This window comes from Microcaecilia unicolor, chromosome 7 (assembly GCF_901765095.1).
Source record: "Microcaecilia unicolor chromosome 7, aMicUni1.1, whole genome shotgun sequence".
In the NCBI taxonomy this organism is placed as follows: domain Eukaryota; kingdom Metazoa; phylum Chordata; class Amphibia; order Gymnophiona; family Siphonopidae; genus Microcaecilia; species Microcaecilia unicolor.
Genome location: NC_044037.1, coordinates 3,836,788 through 3,858,814, shown reverse-complemented (window position 1 = coordinate 3,858,814; position 22,027 = coordinate 3,836,788). Strand labels below are relative to the sequence as shown.

Here is a 22,027-nt window from a genome sequence, read left to right as displayed (position 1 = left end):
TCAAGGAAGTTACATGGAAATACTTTTAAAACAAATCAAAGGAAATATTATTTTATTCAAACAACGGTTAAGCTCTGGAACTCTTTGTTGGAGGATTTAGTAACAGCGGTTAGTGTATCTGGTTTAAAAAAAGGTTTGGACATGCTCCTGGAAGAAAAGTCCATAGTCTGTTATTGAGACAGACATGGGAAAGCCATTTTTGCTCTGGGATTGGTAGCATGGAATGTTGCTACTATTTGGGATTCTGGAATCTTGTTATTCTTTGGGATTCCAGAATGTTGCTACTATTTGCTACTTCTCCGGAGTAGCCCCCACACTCTGGAATGCATTGCCTGAAAGGCTCCGCTTAACACAAGACTATCTCTACTTCAGGAAGCAGGTGAAAGCTTGGCTCTTCAACCAAGCCTTTAACGGAAGAAGTAACTAACTTGTTAGTCTCACTCACATACACAAGGATTGACACGGGCTGCACATACTGCAGCGGGACATGTTTATCCACTCCCTACCCTAGATGAGATAATATTTAACCATCTCTCTGACCTCACGTGCAACTTTCTTCAAATCAATCACCTTACTTTCTAATTCCTTTAAAAAAGCAGTAAATAAATCCTAATAAATAAATATTTGGGTTTCTGCCAGGTACTTGTGAGCTGGATTGGTCACTGTTGGTAAGAGGATCCTAGGCTAGATGGACCATTGCTCTGACCCAGTATGGCTATTTTTATGTTCTTATAGTGGTGTAAGTGGCCAAAACCACACCCTCATTTAAGGCGTGGTCACCTTATAGTTAGTGTAAATGGTTGTGCCTACATTTGGCAAGAATACATATAAATTATAGCATTCTCTAATCCACATGTCCAAGTGCTTGCACTGCCCATGCTCTGTCCAAACTCCGCCCACAATGAAAGTACACGCCATGCACACAATGAGCATGCCTGTACCCTGCTCAGTACTTTATAAGAGGTCATTTACGCACATATCTTACCATGCACATACGTAAATGACTAGAATCAGGCGCCATCTTGTAAAATCACTCTATGTCCAACAGAACCTCAGAGACTGACTGCTGTACTCAGCACTGACTTACCCCTGTGGTTTTCTGTTTCTGCCAGATGTAACTATCCCGGGAGCCTCGTTCATACCGGTAAGTAGGGGGAAAGGTAATCTTCTCTTCACCTAGGAGCAATACAAAGAGACGCCCAGGAATAAGGCCTGTGCATAACTGTAGGTAGAGGGAGACACACACACACACAGGTACGTCACTGCAGAGTGAGAGAGAAACACAGAGTCCCGGCAAGAACTGTAACTGGGCCAGGAAGAATACCGAGCAGCACCAGAACCTGAGACTTGTGTTTATGGGAAGCTCAGTCTGAACATGAAATTGTGCTGGGGTGGAAGTATTTCATTTTCCTGGTATCTGCAGGGAGAAGTGCCAGGCAGAAGAAGACGGATATAACAGGAAGAAAAAAATTCTTGCATGGATTTCCTGGCAAGTGTCTGCCAAATATCATTTCATATCTTAGAGACATGTATGACACATGGCAATACATACATGCACTGTAGCTAGGCAGACACAGACACACATATGTACAAACATTCTGCTGAGGGAAGGCAGGGACATGCAGGCCTGCGCTCTTACTGAATCTTAAGAAAACCTTGTTTTTCTCTCTCTCTTGGTGCAGCTGGTCCACAGCCCTGAGGGTTTCAAACTCTTTCCTGTTGACATGACTCAGAATATCCTGAAAGCAGAGAAAGAGCTTGTCAAACAACTCTGATCACTCTCCTTGGACGGGTGACTAGATAGTTAGTTTAGAGCTGTGTATTAAAGCAGAGTTAATTCAGGGGAGCGTGTTGCTAGAGTTAGTTGAGGGAGGGTATTGCTAGAGATTTAATTTAGGGATGTGTGTTGCTGGAGAGTTGCATGCACTGTACTCGGATGCCAGTAACGTCTGCCACTCTAATAGATTTTGAACAACAGACTAAAAGCTAAGGAGGCCAGGACTCAAATCCTGCTTCTCCCAGTAAAGATCCTTGTAACTTTAGGTAAGTCATTTAACCTTCCATTGCCTCAACTAGCAATGTAGCTGTAACCCTCTTAAGGCAGGGATCTCCTTACTGTACTGAATTCTTGAGCATGGGTGTGCAAAGACATTAATCTATAAGCAAACTGAGCAGCCTCAGGATGGGAAGATGATTGGCTGAGCCAGAGACAACAGAGGATTAATGGAGATTAGTCCAGAAAAAAAGGGATCAGGGATCAGTTTTTTTTAAGTAATATTGTAATGGGGTTAGTAGTGAAGGTGTGTCTTTGTGCGGAGATGATCTGTAACATGGTAAACACCTCTACCGCAAGTCAATCTAAGAAGGTCTGAAGTGCGTTTGACTGTTTGGCAGCTAAGCTTCAATGCAAAGTCATACATTTAGGGTACAGAAAAGAAGGAGGCAGTATAAGGTAGGAGAAACATTGATGTACATCGACCATGAGAACAATCTCAGGGTGATCATAACTAATGATCTACAGCAGTGCTTCTCAACCTAGGCAGTCAAATTTTCATGATTACCACAATGAATATGTACAAGACAGATTTGCACATGTAGAGACCGTGGCAGTAAATGTGAGCCCTCCAAAACCCACCCGAAACCCAATGTACCCACATGTAGGTGCCCCCCTTCACCCCTTAGGGCTATGGTAGTGGTGTACAGTTGTGGGGAGTGGGTTTTGGGGGGCTCAGCACACAAGGGAGCTATGCACCTGGGAGCAATTTGTGAAGTCCACTGCAGTGCCCCCTAGGGTGCCTGTTTGGTGTCCTGGCATGTCAGGGGGACAAGTGCACTACGAATTCTGGCTCCTCCCACGACCAAAGGGCTTGGGTTTGGTCATTTTTGAGATGGGTGTCCTCGGTTTCCATTATGGCCGAAAACCGGGGACGATCATCTCTAATGTCGATCATCTCAACATTTAGGTCAACTATCTCTAATGTCGACCTAAATGTTGAGATTTGGGCGTCCCCGACCGTATTATCGAAACAAAAGATGGACGCGCATCTTGTTTCGATAATACGGGTTTCCCCGCCCCTTCGCAGGGCCGTCCTGCGAGGACGCCCTCATGAAAACTTGGGCGTCCTGTTCGATTATGCCCCTCTATGTAGCCCCATCTAGGCCAGCGGTCAGCAAAGTGAGGGTGGAGCAATGGCAAATAAATGAGCCTTATTGGTCCTTAAAGGCACAGAGAGAGGACTCTACCTGCAAGGACTGGGGGCGTGCATTCCAGAGGGTGAAGCCCATTACACTAAATATTTGAGAGTGAATAAATGAGAGGTGGATAGTGTGAATGGTGGGAACTTGCAGCAAGGAATGCTACAAGGAGTGAAGAGGCCTAGTAGGACAATGGAAGGTCAAATGGTGGAATAAATAGGAGGGTTGACTAGAATCTTGTGGACTAGGAGAAGCAATTAATATGAGATTCTTAGTGGGACCGGTAACCAGTGTTCATTGCGGAGGAGCACGAAGAAGGTGAACCTGGAGGTCTTTCTGTGAGATGGAAGACTGAGGTGTGTGTGTACCAAGATGGTCTCTGCAGGATGTAAGGGAGGGAATTTATACTACCAGTGTCCCTGTGGGATAAGGGGGAGGGGATGTCTACAAGGAAGGTTGAAAGGGAACAGTGTGTCCTTCCAGATTGAAAGGGTTAAAGATGTATAGTGGAAGATCTCTGTCGGATGAAGGAGTAGGGGTTGTCTAATAGGCGAGTCCCTATCATGATCTGGAAGAGTCTCAGTAGGATGAAGGAAAGGGGGCATGTACTGGGAGGGTCCCTGTATAAAGAAGAGGTAGGGTATACCTGTGCATCCATTTCGAAGCAATAGTTGAGGTCTCCAAACCAAAATATGTGATTAAATCTCAGAGAGATGTCGAAGTCACTAAGTGTCTTGTCTCCCAGGGTCAAAGAACGCAGAATGTCCTTGTAACTCTGATTCCGCCTGTGGGAATCACAAGAGGTATGTGACTGCAGTGTTTCTTCCTCCTTTACATTTCAGCCTAACTCCTTCCCATGTGCTTAGTATATACTCCTAAATCCATCCTCTCAAATGACCACCTTCCTAATATTCATAATCTTCATAATCTCTATCCAACAACACAACCTGCTCCTCAGCCCATATCCAGTACTGCCACCCATTTTCAATCCCAGCACCTCATTCTTATCCCTTCTCCAACCCTAGTATTTGCCCCCAACCTTACCTCCAGCTCTATCACCTTTTTCCTATCTTCACTCAAGTCCCAATGCCTGTTTTAATTACTGCCCTACCATCCACTCTCCAACCACGCTCCAGCTTTACCTCCTAGGGCTAGATGCACTAATCAATCGTTAGAGCCCTTCCCTTACCGATTCCCTTAGCGAATCGGTAAGGAACGGGCATGCATCAAGGAATAGGAATGCAAATGAGCTGCTCATTGTAGCTCACTTGCATTCTCTATTCCATCGTTAAACAGTCGGCCAATCAGCCGGTCGTGCATGCACAGAGCATCCAAGTGCTATGCTGGCTGCTCTGCGCATACCAAATACGCCTCCCTGTGCCGCCCGAAGATACCGCGTTGCTCACCCCCCTCCGATGCGGCTCGATCTAGCAGAGGTGCAGTTGAGGACGCCCATTCAAAAAAAAACGCCCATTTTGGCCGCCTTTCCCCCCTCGCAATAATAAAGTCTTTTTTGGCCGTGCTTCACTCAGCTGTGAGACTTGGAAGTCTCTGAGTCAATCATAGTAACATAGTAGTTGACGGCAGAAAAAGACCTGCACGGTCCATCCAGTCTGCCCAGGAAGATAAATTCATATGTGCTACTTTTTTATTTGTACTGTCCTCTTCAGTGCACAGACCGTATAAGTCTGGCCAGCCCTATCCCCGCCTCCCAACCACCAGCTCTGGAACAGACCCTATAAGTCTGCCCAGCACTATCCCTGCCTCCCACCACCGGCTCTGGCACAGACCGTATAAGTCTGCCCAGCACTAGTCCCGCCTCCCAACCACCAGCTCTGCCACCCATTCTAGGCTAAGCTCCTGAGGATTCCTTCCTTCTGCACAGGATTCCTTTATGTTTATCCCATGCATGTTTGAATTCCGTTACCGTTTTCATCTCCACCACCTCCCGCGGGAGGGCATTCCAAGCATCCACCACCCTCTCCGTGAAAAAATACTTCCTGACATTCTTCTTGAGTCTGTCCCCCTTCAATCTCATTTCATGCCCTCTCGTTCTACCGCCTTCCCATCTCCGGAAAAGGTTTGTTTGCGGATTAATACCTTTCAAATATTTGAACGTCTGTATCATATCACCCCTGTTCCTCCTTTCCTCCAGGGTATACATGTTCAGGTCCACAAGTCTCTCCTCATACGTCTTGTAATGCAAATCCCATACCATCCTCGTAGCTTTTCTTTTTCATAGCGCGTTTAACTCGACTAAACGCGTTGTGATTGGCTCAGAGACTTCCTGGTCTCTCAGCTGTGAAGCACTGCCAAAAAAGACGTTTTTATTATTAAAAAGGGGGGAATGACGGCCAGAATGGCCGGCCATCCAAAAAAACGTCCATTTTGGCCCCTTGCAATAATAAAAACGTCTTTTCTGGCAGTGCTTTACTCAGCTCAGATACTAGGAAGTCTCTGAGCCAATCACAACACGTTTAGCCAAGCTAAATGCGCTGTGATTGGCTCAGAGACTTCCTGGTCTCTCAGCTGTGAAGCACTACCAAAAAAGACGTTTTTATTATTAAAAAGGGGGGAATGACGGCAGGAATGGCCGGCCATCCAAAAAAAACGTCCATTTTGGCCGTCATTCCCCCTTGCAATAATAAAAACGTTTTTTTTGGCAGTGCTTCACAGCTGAAAGACCAGGAAGTCTCTGAGCCAATCACAGCGGCTAAACGCGTTGCGATTGGCTCAGAGACTTCCTGGTATCGGAGCTGAGTGAAGCACTGCCAGAAAAGACGTTTTTATTATTGCAAGGGGCGAAAATGGATGTTATTTTTGGATGGCCGGCCATTCCCCCCTTTTTTAATAATAAAAACGTCTTTTTTGGCAGTGCTTCACAGCTGAGACCAGGAAGCCTCTGAGCCAATCACAGCGCATTTAGCAGAGCTAAACGCGCTGTGATTGGCTCAGAGACTTCCAGGTCTCTCAGCTGAGTGAAGCACGGCCAAAAAGGACGTTTTTATTATTCCGGGGTTGAATGATGTCCAAAAAAGAGCCTGCAGCATCGGAGCCTGTTTGATTTTTTTTTTTTAATATATAGTGAAGAACGTCCACAAAAGACGCTCCTGACAAGCACTTGGGCGGTTTTTCGGGTGTAGAATGGCCATAATGGACGTCCATGACGAGCACTTGGCCATTTTTGCCCCCCGATTTTTTTTTTTTTACATTTTAATTATTTTTCCAATCCCACGCAGCCAACAAGGAGAGGTACAGACCTCTCGTTAGATTTTCCAGCGTTTTCCAGCGTTAAGGCAATCGGAAAAGGTTAGTGCATCTCATTACAATGGGGTTTCTACACAATTTGCTCATCTGCATTCCGTTTTATCGGAAAAAAAGTCTTTAGTGCATGCCAGGGTTTACTACTTGCTCGTTAATGGCTCTTTACGGGCTCGTTAAGTTTAGTGCATCTGGCCCCTAGTCCTTGACCTCTCTCCCTATACCAACTGCACATTTTTGGCCAATACAGGCTTCAAATCTATGGCACTGTAGGACATTTCTTTTTCTTTCATATAAGTTAGAACAAGACATTCTTAGAACTGCTTTGGTAACTGAAAAATGTAATTGACTGAAAGTGACCCAAGTGAGCAGGGAAGCCAGATAAATAAGAGATGTTTCCAGTTTACGTACCTGGCTGTCTTCTCAATCCCTGAGGCCAAATGACAGTTCACAAATGCAAAGGATGTCCCATTAAACAGGAAGGAGATTCCCACTGCACCCCTGTTACCTGAAACAACACATAGGCACTTCTTATGAGCTGGAAAACCCCTTAGACGGACTCCATCCAGTCCCAGAAAATCTCACACTCGAAGACCCAAATTCAATCCCTGGGCCTGGATTTTACACCCTAGACCAAATGGTGCTGGGAATGTTGCAGGGCAACGTTCTCAGTCCCTGGGGGAGGGCATCCCAGCCATTGCTCAATAGTGACACTTACTGGTCAAAAGCTGTCAATGTAATGACTGGGCTAGAGAAATTTATAAAACCAAGGGGAATACTCTGGTCGATTGCAAGTGAAGAGTCATGGCACTGTATCCCAGTAAATACTGGAAGCATAAAGGTGGTGGAGAAAACCTCTAGGCCAAAGATACAATAAAGAAAAAGAAAGAAAATCATCCATTAATTGTGGGACTCTTCCTCTCTCCCCCATCACTGCTCCTACTGCCCCAGAACAAGAACGCCTCCCCCTACAAGTCCGTGCCCTCCCTCTCTCTACCACCAAGGAAAGGAGCAAGAGCCCTCTCCCCCTGCAGATCCCCATCCTCCCTCTCTGTACCTCCTGAGGCCAGAATAACAGCCCCTCCTCCTGCAGAGCCCTTTGCTTCCTCTCTTTACCACCAGGTGCAGGACTAAGATCCCCCCCTCCCTCTACCTGTAGATACCACCTTTTCATCCTTCTTCCTCCAGGGACAGAAGAAAGAAACACCAGCCTTGAAGATCACACTACCCCATCCATCTGCTGCCAGAGGAGGAACAAGAATTCCCTGACAGATCTGACCCTCTCAAATCAGGCTAATTGTTCTTTCAGCTTTGGTCGGGGAGGGGGCTACCAATATCTTGCCCAACACAGCATCAGCATCTACAGAGCTTGGAAGAGGGGCTGGAGTAAAGCACAATGGTAGCAGCATTATACTGTGGGGATGCTTTGTATCAGTAGAAACAGGGAGGCGTATGAAGATCCACGGAGGGCAGATAACATTGATTTATTTGGACCCTCCAACCAAAAAGCTGTTCCACTGTCCCTGCTATATATTCCCCCCAACCTCTGGTCACTCCTCTATAAAACAATACCCAGAGCAAGGGCAAGTCCAGTTTTCACTGTGGATGTCATGACATGACTGATCCGATGCTCATGTTCTGGTTTGACCACCACTGCCATTTTAATACTCCACTGTGTCTGCAGTGCCACCTGCAAAAGAGAAAATGAGTGCACTGAGGATCTAGAAACAGCACGTAAATAATCCCTCCCATTAACACATTCTTCCTGATGTTCCCCCCACAACCAAAACCTCCCCCATGACATACTTGCTCCCCTTCCACACTGCATCCCTCCCCCAAGACGAAATCCCTCTCCATCTACAGCATCCCCCCCAAACGGACAAAATTCCTTTTCCTGCACAGTATCCCTCCCCCCCAGGATATAATCCCTCTCCCTCCATCATTTCCAGTCCTACAGTATCCTCCCCCCAGGATATAATCCCTCTCCCTCCACAGAATCCTTCACCCAGAATAAAATCCCCCTCCCTCCATCATTTCCAGTCCTACAGTATCCTCCCCCCCAGGATATAATCCCTCTCCTCCACAGTATAGCTCACCACAGTATTCTCTCTCCATAACATAATCTCTCCTCCTTCAAAACACTCCACCCATATTACCCCTTCAAAGCATAATTGCTCCTCCCCCCCCCCCCCCCAACATGCACACACATAGCATCCCTTCTCACACTTTCCTCGAGGAAAAAATAAGGGCAATTCTGTAAAGGATGTATATATTTAGCTGTCTAGAAGATGCCTGCTGTGAGCCTGTTCTCTGAAGGAAAGTGAATATAAGTGCATCCCCATTTTAATGAAATTGAACATGCATGAATTATTGTGAATGCTCAGTTTCACTAAAATGAGCATGCACGCAACATAAGGGGAAGAGTAGGCAATGTGACGGAGACCAGCACTGGACAAACGCTTCAGCTGCTGGGAGTCCTCAACCCTCACCCAGCCAAGGTATATGAGGAGGTGGCGTTGGTGGGAAGGCAGGCCAAAATGTGCCCCCCCCTTGGGCTCTGGACCCCCTCCACGTCAATGTCTGGCTACACCACTGGTTTATGGACTGCAGTGGTTTGAAAGCAGCGTGAGGAGTCTGTTTCACTCACAAGTGCTTTCCAGATCAGTATTGTGCTTTGAAAGGAATTGCAGGTGACCATTAATTTATTACGATGTTTATTAATGATTAGCATGCATTAAATAATAAGATGCTCATTATATTCTTATGGGTGTTTTATCATTTAGTGCGTGCTAAATCTGTTAGCACACCTTGGCAAAAGGACCCCTTAATCTCAAAAAACGTTTCTGAAAAATATTGGAAAAATGGACATGTGAAATGTCTGGATTATGAGCATATGGTTGTTTGTGACACTGTATGGTGCAAATATCTCCTATTCCCGAGCACGAAAAACAAATCTTAGAAGGATTTGGAGATACTCATATACATTTTCTTGGAAAATTATGGTTTTTGTATGGTGCTTTTCATTTTCCTCCTGATTTGAATGTAGCTGCCCCTTTTGGATTGTGGTTTCACTGTGAATCTGCTGTGGCATTGGAGATAGGAAGTGCCTGAATAGAAGGTTTTAAAAACTGCTTCAAAAGACTGTACAATTTATCCAAATGTGGTACTTTTTAGCCTTTTTATAGGAAGGTGAAAAGCTTCTGGTGATGACTACTACACATTTTCCACCAATGGATCCTCAGAAGCTTAGCCGTGATTGGGTGGTGGAGCCGGTGGTGGGAGGTGGGGCTGGTGGTTGGGAGGTGGGGCTAGTGCTGGGCAGACTTATACAGTTTGTGCCCTGAAAATGGCAGATACAAATCAAGGTAAGGTATACACAAAAAGTAGCACATATGAATTTATCTTTTTGGGCAGACTGGATGGACCGTGCAGGTCTTTTTCTGCCGTCATCTACTATGTTACTATGTTTACATTCCCAGTGGCAGAGCTGACGCTTATGCAGAGATAGGCTGTTGTACCACGCTCCCCTTCTTTTCCAGGTGTGAGAGAAGCTTATTATAACCTGTCGGTAAGGAAGAGTTCCATTGCCGAGCTTCAGCATCCAGTGAAAGAGATGAAAAGACCCTAAGGACAAATCCCAAGTGTGCTCAACCTGGTATTGAGGTCCCTAAATTCAGAGACCTAAGGTCTAGATTGTTTGAGAGTGGATTCACAGATGCTAGTCAGTTCTACAAGCAAATGATCTGTCCAAGGCAAGGCTAGTGAAAAAAAGTGTATTTAATGCAGTAGTAGCGTAGCCAGACCCAATATTTTGGATGAGCCCAGAGTTAATTGCCATGCCCCCCAGTGATATTTTAAAAATTATAGATGTTTTTTTTAACCTATCCCATATCAACATCTCTCCTCCTCTACGGCATCCTGGCGTCTGCCTGGCCATTGCTGAACCCCGTCCTTCCCTGACGTACCTTACAAGCGTCTCTGGCGCCTGCAGTGATTAATTATTGCTGCCTGCACCAGCCCTGCAGGCTTCCATTAGTTGGGTCCACCCTCGCTGACATAATTTCCTGTTTCCTGTCTGGCGGGACCCAGCCGATGGAAGCCTGCGGAGCCAGCACAGGCAACAATAAGGAATCATTGCAGGTGCCGGGGATGCCTGTAAGGTACTCTGAGGAGGGACGGGGTTCAGTGACGGGTGGACAGATGCGGGGGAGGAGAGATGTTGATGTGGGGTGCTGCCGCTGGGTGGGCCTGAGCCAAGAATGGATGGGCCAGTGCCCACCCAGGCCCATCCGTATCCACTGTTTTCCCTCCTCTGCCCCTTGGGAGGGGAAACACTTCAGCCCTCGAAGGCAAACTCCTTGGCTGGAATAACAGAGACAATTAGACTCAGATAAGGCGCAACCAAGTAAAATCTTTATTGGTGTTTCTCTAAGCCAATACAAAATAATTGTTCTCTCTGGAGCAGGTTGACACCCAGTAAGCCAGGCGCTCAGACTGAATACCAAATTCTGCTCAGCAAATCTTTCTCATTCTGTACTTATATAAGTTTCATTTCTTCTAAATCATGTGATTTCTTCTATTCTAACTTATTGTTCACATAAGGATTTTCCTGTTTTCTTCCCTTTCACATATATGGTTATATTCTGTTACTTTTTTCCATTATACAACTTCGCCATCAAGGTTATATCAATTTATGGCCACTTAGCCTCGGTTCCTGCTGTGTTTCTCCTTGTCATGTGATTTACAAGAACTGCATTCCAATACTACACACTGCAATGCAGCTGAAGAAAAGCAGGATAAGAAAACTACATCCAGGGTATGTTTAGCACTATGGGCTGAGCCTACTACATGTGGAATTAGAGCTACGGGGGAAAAAAAATATGATGTCAGTGGTACAGTAATAATTCTGTACATGAATATTTAGATCACCCTGAATAATTGGGTGTAAAGACTAAGGTATGGAACGTGATAATGTTCTGTAAGTCTCTAATAGTATTCAGGATCACATGAGGTTTTGAAAAATGCATTTTCAATAAATGGATGCTTCATGGTCTCCTGATTATGAAGTTCCAGATTGTCTGAATAAATAACTGCTAAGCCCAGGGCCGTGCCAAGGGTCTGTGGCGCCCCCCTGCAGATGATCAGTTGGCGTCCCCCCCCCCCCCCCGTGAAGGTGATCACTGCCCTCCCGCTCCCTGGGCCATGTCTCAACTGCCCGCCCTCTTCTCCCCCCCCCAAGATCCCTTTTAAATTTACCTCCAGCAGCGAACAAAGGCGCAGCGTCAGTGAAGGAGGCGGTGCTCCCGACGTCTCTAGTCTTCCCTTCGCTCTATGTCCCGCCTTCTTCTGACGTCATTTCCTTGACGTCAGAAGAAGGCGGAACACTGAGCGAAGGGAAGACTAGTAGAGACGTTGGGAGCACCGCCTCCTTCACGGATGCTGCACCTTCGTTCGCTGCCGGAGGTAAATTTAAAAGGGATCTTTTGGTGGGGGGGGGGGGGAGAAGAGGGCGGGCAGTTGGGACATGGGAGAGGGCGAGGTAAGCATGGTGCGGCGGGGCGTCCCCCCCAGAGGACAGCGCCCTCCTGCCGTGCTTACCTCGCTTACCGTGTTGGCACGGCCCTTCCTTTCCAACATGGTTATTGAAAAGATATGAGACCTGGGGAAGTAGTTCGAATTAAGTATGAAATACTGGTGTCGATGAGTTAGGCCTCAGTCCTCTGATATACAAAACTATTTAACTGACCGGGAATGGCTCCTGGCCAGTTAGTGTTTAAGTGCATAACTGTGGATATTCCGCAGGAGATAACCGGTTATCTCCCACTTAATATCCCGGTTAGCAGCTATGTTGAGCGGTCAAAATAGGCCACTTAAATAGTAGGCCTATCTTTGACCACTAAAAAGTTAACTAGTTAGAATGAATGTTGGCAGAGTCAGCTAACTTTTTAGTAGCCAAAATAAACCCGAATATCAAATGCCGGAGCATTTGCCAGGAATATTGTGGAAGCGTCCTGAAGATTTAAACGTGTGTGACACTAGCCTGAAGAAGTGTCTTGCAGTGAAACGGAGGGGCTGCGTAGAGCTTATGCCGTGCTGACTACAATCATTACTATTATTGCCAAAGCTAAACTGCTGGAGTATAATTGAGTTTTACATAAATACAAAAATATAAAGGATACAATTTGATCAAAAAAAGCAAAAATAGGAAGGGTGAGATTTTATGATTCATGACCTGTTATGTAGCAGCTATGTTATCATTTTACAGCTGTTTTACTGAAGTCTTTCCACCACCTGAATTAATATTCAGTTTTGTGCAATTTGATAGCAGATTTTGTTTTACTAGACTATGCGGATTCATGTATAAATCTGCGAGTCGGCTGTGTTTTGAGTATTGGTTCTTGAAGGATGTACATTGAGGAGTCCAATGTGATAGTTACACATAACATGTCTTGTATAACTCTGCATCTCGTCAAGAGAAATAGCAATCACGATTCTTCTCCCTCCACAGTGTTTGCTTCTTTCATTCTACATCATGATTCTCCCTCTACTTTAGTATGGAAGGAACTACATCCCGTTTCCTGTGTGATTCTAACACCGTAGACACTGTCTTGCCGATATTTAGCTGGCTGTAGACAGTGTTTTTTTGTCCGCCACTGACACTAAAACGAAAATTCAGTGCCAGGCCCTGTGTGGGCTTCAGCATTGAATTTCTGCTTTTTTAAAAGCCAGCTAGTGAATGTCCGGTTAAGTTGATATGGAAAATAAGCAAGCAGATCAGTATATTGTCCAAAATATTTTATTGAAGATACCGTATTTAAGACAGTTGCCCAATAAATATGGTATCTTCAATAAAATATTTTGGACAATATACTGATCTGCTTGCTCATTTTCCACGTTGGATTTCGCAGATCGTTTACCTTGCTGTTTTCCGGTTAAGTTGATATTCAGACTTAACCAGCCATAGGTTAGCGCATAAAGATAGGACAGCTGTTTCTGTGCTAAACATGGCCGGTGAGCTCTGAATATTGGGAGCTAACCAGACTTTGCCCCTGAAACACCCTGGAACATCCCCGATGTAGCTGCCTTCCACTTTGGCGCCAACCGCGCATTTTCAGCGCCACTAACCAGTTCAGTGCAACTGAAAAATGACCAGATAGTTGCATACAAGCGAATTAACTGCTGAGCAGTTGTTCCCCTCTGGTTAACTGGCTTTGAATATTGGTCGGTTTTAGGTTGACTTTCGCTCCCTGATGCTAATCTCAGGAGATCAGGAAGTGCTGTCTGGGAGAACTGACGATGCTCCGCTGTGTTGGCACAATAGGAGAGAAATCTGCAGTGCAGATCAGAGGAACCAACTCCTGCTGCTTGCACTGTGGTAGCAGTTCCAGCTCAAAAGTTTTTAGCTGACGGTGCCTGGGAATCCCTATAAGTGTAGTGTAGTTTGATCTGGCTGAGTGGATGTATGGAATGGGCACCCAGAATTCAAGAAAGCCTAGGATAAGCACAACAATCCCTACAGGTGAGGAAGCGAAGAGAAAGGCAGAGATCCAGTGAGATCAGTAGCACTCAGTGAGGGCTGCATGGACCTTGCAATCTTCGGCTACCCTCATGTACCATCAGCATAAGAACATAAGAATAGCCATACTGGGTCAGACCAGTGGTCCATCTAGCCCAGTATCCTGTTTCTAGCAGTGGCCAATTCAGGTCACAAGTACCTGGCAGAAACCCAAAGAGCAGCAATATTCCATGCTACCAATTCCAGGGCAAGCAGTGGCTTCCCCCATGTCCATCTCAATAGTAGACTATTAACTTTTCCTCCAGGAACTTGTCCAAACCTTCTTTAAACTCAGATATGCTGGGAACGACATACTGTACACCGCTCTTGATGTAAGTGGCTTGGTCTTGCCCGTTCCACCTGCATTATGTCTTGCAGACCAGAACCTCAGTTTTGCCGTCGCATCTTCGGGCAAGTGTCCTAATTCGTCCTTTAAAGGCGTTGTGGGGAGAAATGGCTTGACTTTGGTCTTTTGACCCACACTATAGTAGATTGCTACCTATTGGTGGAAATGGAGATTTCCTCCCAGGTACGGAGAATCCGCGGCTACGAGCTTGGCGAGACAGGGGGTTTCAATCAATACAAGATTTTTTGGACTCAAAAGGAAATATCAAGCCGCTGGAGTCCTTGGATATAGGCACATTAGATTGGGCAGATAGATTTGCATATAAACAAGTGTCCCATTATATTATTATTATTTGTTACATTTGTATCCCACATTTTCCCACCTATTTGCAGGCTCAATGTGGCTTACATATTACCGTTAACGGCGATAGCCGATTCCGGTATGAACAAATACATGGTGTGAATAATACAAAGTGATATTTTGGTGGAATGAAGTACATGTATGGTAGGTTGGATTGGAGGGTCTTGGAGAGGGAGAGGGGAGGAAGAGTCAGGTAATGTTCATTAAGGTCTTTGGTTACATAGTGACGTAGGTGTCCAGATATTTTATGTTGAGACGGTGGGGTATGCTCTTCTGAACAGGTCTGTCTTTAGTGCTTTCCGGAAGTTTAGATGGTCGAGCGTAGTTTTTACTGCTTTTGGCAGTGCATTCCATAGTTGTGCGCTTAAATAGGAAAAGCTGGTTGCATAGATGGTTTTGTATTTGAGTCCTTTGTTGCTTGGGTAGTGGAGGCTTAGGTATAATTGTGTAGATTTTGTGGTGTTTCTGGCTGGCAGGTCAATGAGGTCTGTCATGTATCCCGGTGCCCCGCCGTAAATTATTTTGTGAACAGTCGTGCAGAGTTTGAAAGTGAAGCGTTCTTTGATTGGTAGCCAATGCAGTTTTTCTCATAGTGGTTTGGCGCTGTCAAAACGCGTTTTTCCAAATATTAGTCTGGTTGCTGTGTTTTGGGCGGTTTGAAGTTTCTTTATGATTTGATCTTTGCATCCCGCATAGATTCCATTACAGTAGTCAGCGTGACTTAGTACCATTGACTGTATCAGGTTGCAGAATATTTCCCTCGGAGAGAATGGTTTCACGCGTTTAAGTTTCCACATTGCTAAAAACATTTCCTTTATGGTGGACTTCGCTTGGGTCTCTAGTGATAGGTTATGGTCGATTGTCACTCCGAGAATTTTCAGGTTGTCTGAGATAGGGAGGGTGTAGCCTGGGGTGTTAATGTTAGTGGGTTTGTATGTATTGTATTGGGATGATATGGTGAGACAGTGTGTTTTTTCTGTGTTGCTTTCTGTGTTAGCAGCTTTGCCTCAGTCTTCACTTGATGTTGATGTGTCCACCAAATTTCACGAGCTTTATGAAATGGCTTCAAATGAGGCCATTTCGATATCAATGCTTCACAGACGATTATTGCTGAGCTGCCCTCAGAGAGAGTTGGGCCCTCTCGCTCAGAGATGGACGGAAGATTTACAGAAGCCGATCACGACAAAAATTCTGGTGAGAAGCATGAGCCAAATATCAAGTAGGGCAAGTAGTGCTGAACTTAGAGAGCGTCAGGGTAGGGCGAGTTTTAGGGCTTACACCTCTCGGTCGACGTTGCATAGAATGGGCGGCATAGATTCGCCCCAGTGTGTTAGATGCGGAGGATCTATGAGTACTTTTTACCATGCTATATGGGCCTGCCCAGCGATTAAATCTTTTTGGTTAAAAGTGATTCATTTTATGCAAAGAATAATGGGGCAGAGGATATTTGGTTCTGCCGGAAAGCGTTCTGTTGGGAGTTGTTGCCCCTTTGGGGGTGGGTACTGTCCATCAAAACTTGTTAAGTTCACAAAGCATTCCTAATATGGAAAAAATGCATCTTAGTAAACTGGATAAAGCCGGAGGCTCCCTCTTATTGGCAATGGCGCAACAGATTCCATGTATTACTCTTATTGGAACTTCGAGACTCGCAACTTAAAATTAAATCACAAAGACAGTTCTATTTAACCTGGGAGAGGTGTGTTCAACATGTTGTGGCTCGGGCCCGTAGCTCTATTCTTAAGCAACTTGGCGAGCTATCAGGCTCTGGTTGAGGGTGGAGGGGGTAAGAGTTTCTTGCCATGTAAGAGATTTAGAAGGATTAACATGGAGTGGGGGAGAAGGGGGGTGGTGGGGTTATTATTATTATTATTATTTTTTGGAGCTGGGCGTTGTTGGAAGGGTTGTCAATATTCTCTGGAGGGAAGGGGGGAGAGGGGGGCTAGGAGGGAGGAGGTTGATTAACACTACAACTTTTGGTGTTCCAAGTTTTATTGTATTGGCTGTTTGAAAGACTGCTTGCAAATTGTTGGTATGGAGTATGTTGTATGTTCATTTTGAAGGATCATCAATAAAATTGTTGAAACATAAACCCAGATATGCTAACGCTGTGCAATAAGTTCTAGAACTAAACTATTCATTCAGTGAAAAAAATATTTCCTCCTATTTGTTTTAAAAGTATTTCCATATAATTTCATTGAATGTCCCCTGGTCTTTGTACTTTCTGAAAGACTGAAAAATCGATTCACTTTTATCTATTCTACACCACTTAGGATTTTATAGACCTCAATCATATCCCCCCTCAGCTGTCTCTTTTCCAAGCTGAAGAGCCTTAACCTCTTTAGCCTTTCCTCATATGAGAGGAGTTCCATTCCCTTTATTGTTTTGGTCGCTCTTCTTTGAACCTTTTCTAATTCCACTATAACTTTTGTTAGATAAAGCAACCAGAACTGAATGCAATACTCAAGGTGAGGTCACACCATGGAGTGATACAGAGGCATTATAATATTCTTGGTCTTATTTTGCATTCCTCTCCTAATAATTCCTAGCATCCTGTTTGCTTTTGTGGGTGCTGCCACACACTGGGCAGAAGATTTCAGCATAATGTCTACAATGACACCTAGATTCCTTGTCATCTATCATCACTGGTATAATTTTACCACTTTGAAGTCGATCCCCATCAGGGACTTGAGGGAGTCTTGAAGGAAGTCTAGCCACTCACGGTCCCCCACACAGTTGTCCTGGGTGCCGATCACATACACATCATGAGGGAGGCAGGCTATGCTCTCATCTTGGTTATATCCCAGGCCCCTTGCTGTCAACCAGGAAGAGACAGAGCAAGGAGGAGGAGCACTGCCTAGGAGAGAGATACAGGTCACTTCAAGAGACTGAGGGAGCCCCTCTCCCTGTGCCTGACACTAGCACAAACAGAGAGGGCCCCACTCTCTATCCCTGATGCTAGCACAGATTGAGGGAGCTCCTCTACTTCTGCCCAATATTAGAACAGACTGAGGGAGCCCCTTACCCTATACCCAACATTAGAACAGACTGAGGAAGCCCCTTTCCCTATACCCAACATTAGAACAGACTGAGGAAGCCCTTTTCCCTATACCCAACATTAGAACAGACTGAGGAAGCCCCTTTCCCTATACTCAACATTAGAACAGACTGAGGAAGCCCCTCTCCCTTTACCCAACATTAGAACAGACTGAGGGAGACCCTTTCCCTATACCCAACATTAGAACAGACTGAGGGGGCCCCTTTCCCTATATCCAACATTAGAACAGACTGAGGAAGCCCCTTTCCCTATACCCAACATTAGAGCAGACTGAGGAAGCCCCTCTCCCTTTACCCAACATTAGAACAGACTGAGGGGGCCCCTTTCCCTATACCCAACATTAGAACAGACTGAGGAAGCCCCTCTCCCTTTACCCAACATTAGAACAGACTGAGGGAGACCCTTTCCCTTTACCCAACATTAGAACAGACTGAGGAAGCCCCTTTCCCTATATCCAACATTAGAACAGACTGAGGAAGCCCCTCTCCCTTTACCCAACATTAGAACAGACTGAGGAAGCCCCTTTCCCTATACCCAACATTAGAACAGACTGAGGAAGCCCCTTTCCCTATACCCAACATTAGAACAGACTGAGGAAGCCCCTTTCCCTATATCCAACATTAGAACAGACTGAGGAAGCCCCTCTCCCTTTACCCAACATTAGAACAGACTGAGGAAGCCCCTTTCCCTATATCCAACATTAGAACAGACTGAGGAAGCCCCTCTCCCTTTACCCAACATTAGAACAGACTGAGGGGGCCCCTTTCCCTATACCCAACATTAGAACAGACTGAGGAAGCCCCTCTCCCTTTACCCAACATTAGAACAGACTGAGGAAGCCCCTCTCCCTTTACCCAACATTAGAACAGACTGAGGGAGACCCTTTCCCTATACCCAACATTAGAACAGACTGAGGGGGCCCCTCTCCCTATCTCTGACACTAATAGAGACTGAGGAAGCCTCTCCCTGGCCCTCCCTGTCTAATGGTGGCACAGAGTAAGGGGTTTTGGTAAGTAATAGACATGCATGCTTTGTTCTCCTTGTGTGCTGTGTACTTAGATTGTAGCAAAGCCTTTGACACGGTTCTGCATAGATGACTAATAAATAAACTGAGTGCCCTCGATATGGGCCCTAAAGTGACCGACTGGGTTTGGAGCTGCTTGAGTAGAAGATGACACAGAGGGTAGTGGTCAATGGAGCTGGTATGCCGCAAGTTTAGTTTTTTGGGCCAGTTCTTTTTAACATTTTGTAAGTGAAATGACTAAAGGGCTGTCTGGTAAGGTTTGCCTCTTTGCAGATGATATCAAAATGTGCAATAGGGTAGACACCCCTGATGATGTGGATAACATGAGGAGAGATCTAGTGAAGCTTGAAGAATAATCAGGAATTTGGCAGCTAAGATTTAATGCTAAGAAGTACAGGGCCATGCTTTTGGGCTACATAACCCGAGGGAACGATACAGTTTAGGAGTGAAGAACCTTTGTGCGTGAAAAAGGATTGGGACTTGGGTGTGATCATATGTGATGATGTTAAGGTGACCAAACAGGTAGTTAAAAGGTGACTGTGAAAGCTAGAAGGATGCTTGGGTGCATAGGGAGAAGATTGGCCTATAGGGAAAAGGAGGCGAAGATGCCCCTGTAGAAGACTCTGGTGAGACCTCATTTAGAATATTATGTACAATTCTGAAGAAGCACCTTCAAAAAGATATAAACAGGATGGAGTTGGTCCAGAGGGTGGCTACTAAAATGGTCAGTGATCTTCGTCATAAAGTGTATGGGGACAGATTTAAAGATCTCAATATGCATACTTTGGAAGAAAGGCAGGAGAGGTTAGATATTTATTTATTTATTTATTTATTTATAGCATTTATACCCCGCTCTTTCCCGCTTGATAGCAGGCTCAGTGCGGCTTACAAGCTATGGTGCAAGATACACAGAGATAACACAAAGTGTGGTACAAGATATGGTACAGAGTGTTACATAGATACACAACGTATGATACAAGGTATCAAGAGATGTTTAAGTTAAGCGAGTAGAACAAGGGGGCGGGAGATGTGGGGGAGAGGATTGGAATAGGGGTAGTGTGGAGTTATGTTCGAGATTTAAATGCACAGGAGGTGAGTCTCTTTCAATTAAAAGGAAGCTCTGGAATGAGGGAGCATAGGATGACCGTGAATAGAAGTAACTTGAGGAAATACTTCATCATGGAAAGGGTGGTGAATTCATGGAATGGCCTCCTGGTGGAGGTGGTGGAGATGGAGACGGAGACAATCTGAATTCAAGAAAGCTTGGGTCAAGTGCATAAGATCTCTAAGGGAGTGAAGGGAGAGTAGATGGCATGGATGGCCAGACTGGATAGGTCAAATGACCTTTATCTGCCTTCATTTTTCTATGTTTCTGTGGAGTGACAGACATGCCTCCCATTCCCTGGTACAGTGATGGATGTCGTTCCCCCCTCCCCCCCCCCCCACCCCCACGTGTCTTACCCATGTTCCATGTTCCAATGTAGACAGAAATTAGATCCGGCTCATCCAAGTCTGCATGTCTGATCTTCATTAGTTGCAGTAAATGACAAAAGGTCTCACGTTTCTGTAAGATCAAAGTTTGGCAGGAGAATTACTGAGAGAGGAAATGCACAGGAAGAGGTTAGTGTCCCGAAGTATGGCGACTGGTGTTCAGGCTCAGTGACAAAGAGTCCTCACAGATTAGAAACAGAAATGTACAAACAAAAACTGAACTGAAAACTCTTCGGAGCCAGACCGTATCCCCAGAAAAACAGAAAAAGAAATGCAAAACACGATGACATCAGAGATGCATGTTTCCCAAAACCAGGGCTTTTTGTGAGGGGGTACTTGTGGGTACTGAGTACCGGCACCTTTTCCATTGTCTGCTAAAATTGCCTATGCCACTTACACACATTAGGATACAGATATCCGGAACGTGCTGGTGCTCTGTACGGTTACCTGTGCAAGTGTCGGGCAACCACGGGCGCCCAGTTATAGAATGACCCTTTCGGTGCCGGGCATTACTAAGATGTAGCTTCAGCACAGCAGGGGGCAGTACTGGGATGTACAGGACGGACTAGATTCAGTAAATGGCGCTCAAAAAATGGTGCCGACAAAAATGCGATGTTCTGAGTCAGGCGCCAGTCATAGAATCTCAGAGCCGATGGGCACCAACTGAAACCAGGTGTAAATCCTGGCACGTAATTTAGGCGCGGATCCTCGGTATTCGGTAATACTGTGAACATCTTTACTGAACACCCCTGCCATGGCCACGCCCCGTTTGAGTTGCTCGCTATAAGGTATGGGCGTGGATCTTAATTGTTGCCAATTAATGCCAATAATTGATTGCTAACACCCAATGATTGCCAGTAAGTGGCTCGTTAGCCAACTGACTTGCCCGCATCTGAGGATAACGAACCATTTATAGAATCTGAGTGGAAAGTTGCAGCTGACTCGGAGCAGGCGTAAGTTTGTGCACTGCTGGGCTTCTTCTGGGATTCTGTTTTATAAAGGCACATTGGTACCTGAGTCTCCTTTACACAAGAGATAAGAACATAAGATGCCTTTTCAAAATGATTAGAATGAATGTTAGTGTAGGAAAGTGTCTGAGCCAGGGACATAGCCAGTATGGGGCCACGGGGGCCTGGGCCCCCGTGGATTTGCCCCTGGACCCCCCCTGCCGACGACCCGACGACCCCTCTCCCGCCGCTGCCTACCTTTGTTGGCGGGGGACCCCAACCCCCGCCAGCCGAGCTGAGGTCCTCTTCTTCCCAATCCTGCGCAAGGCTTTGTTCTAGTCTGACAGACGTCAGACTCACAGAAACAGAACAAAGCCTTGCACCAGCAAAGGTAGGCGGCGGCAGGTAGGGGGGTCGTCAGAAGGGGGGGGTCAGCAATGGCGGGGGGGGGTCAAAGTTGGTGGCGTGGGGGTTCAGCAATGGCGGTGGGGGTTGGCGGCGCCAGGGGGGGGGGCTAAAATGTGCCCCCTCACCTCGGGCTCTGGACCCCCCTCCCACCGAAGTCTGGCTACACCCCTGGTCTGAGCCAGGTGAGTTTGTGTCCCCCCTCCCCCCAGGAGTAAGAGTCTGTGAGTGGCTCTCTTACCCGCTCATCGTGGAAGAGAAAGTCCCGGGTTTGGCTCCTGGGTGGTCCCTGGACATATACCATTCGTAGCTTGTTCTGCACACTCTGATATTTAATCAGCTGTGAAACTGAAAGAGATAATCGAGGTTTACAGTGTCCACAAAGCCA

General features: G+C 45.9%; 1 protein-coding gene across 1 annotated transcript in view; it reads right to left on the bottom strand.

The window, feature by feature from the left end:
- The window catches only part of LOC115474352 (phosphatidylinositol 3,4,5-trisphosphate 5-phosphatase 2-like), a 73,861-nt gene that overhangs the window by 23,933 nt on the left and 27,901 nt on the right, over positions 1-22,027 (bottom strand). Inside the window, exons 11-18 of the mRNA XM_030209793.1 lie at positions 21,881-21,987; positions 20,258-20,360; positions 17,375-17,571; positions 8,029-8,146; positions 6,868-6,964; positions 3,842-3,980; positions 1,640-1,739; positions 1,088-1,176 (exon numbers count right to left, since the gene is read on the bottom strand). Coding sequence (XP_030065653.1) covers positions 1,088-1,176; positions 1,640-1,739; positions 3,842-3,980; positions 6,868-6,964; positions 8,029-8,146; positions 17,375-17,571; positions 20,258-20,360; positions 21,881-21,987 — 950 coding nt within the window. The remainder of the gene's footprint in view (positions 1-1,087; positions 1,177-1,639; positions 1,740-3,841; positions 3,981-6,867; positions 6,965-8,028; positions 8,147-17,374; positions 17,572-20,257; positions 20,361-21,880; positions 21,988-22,027) is intronic.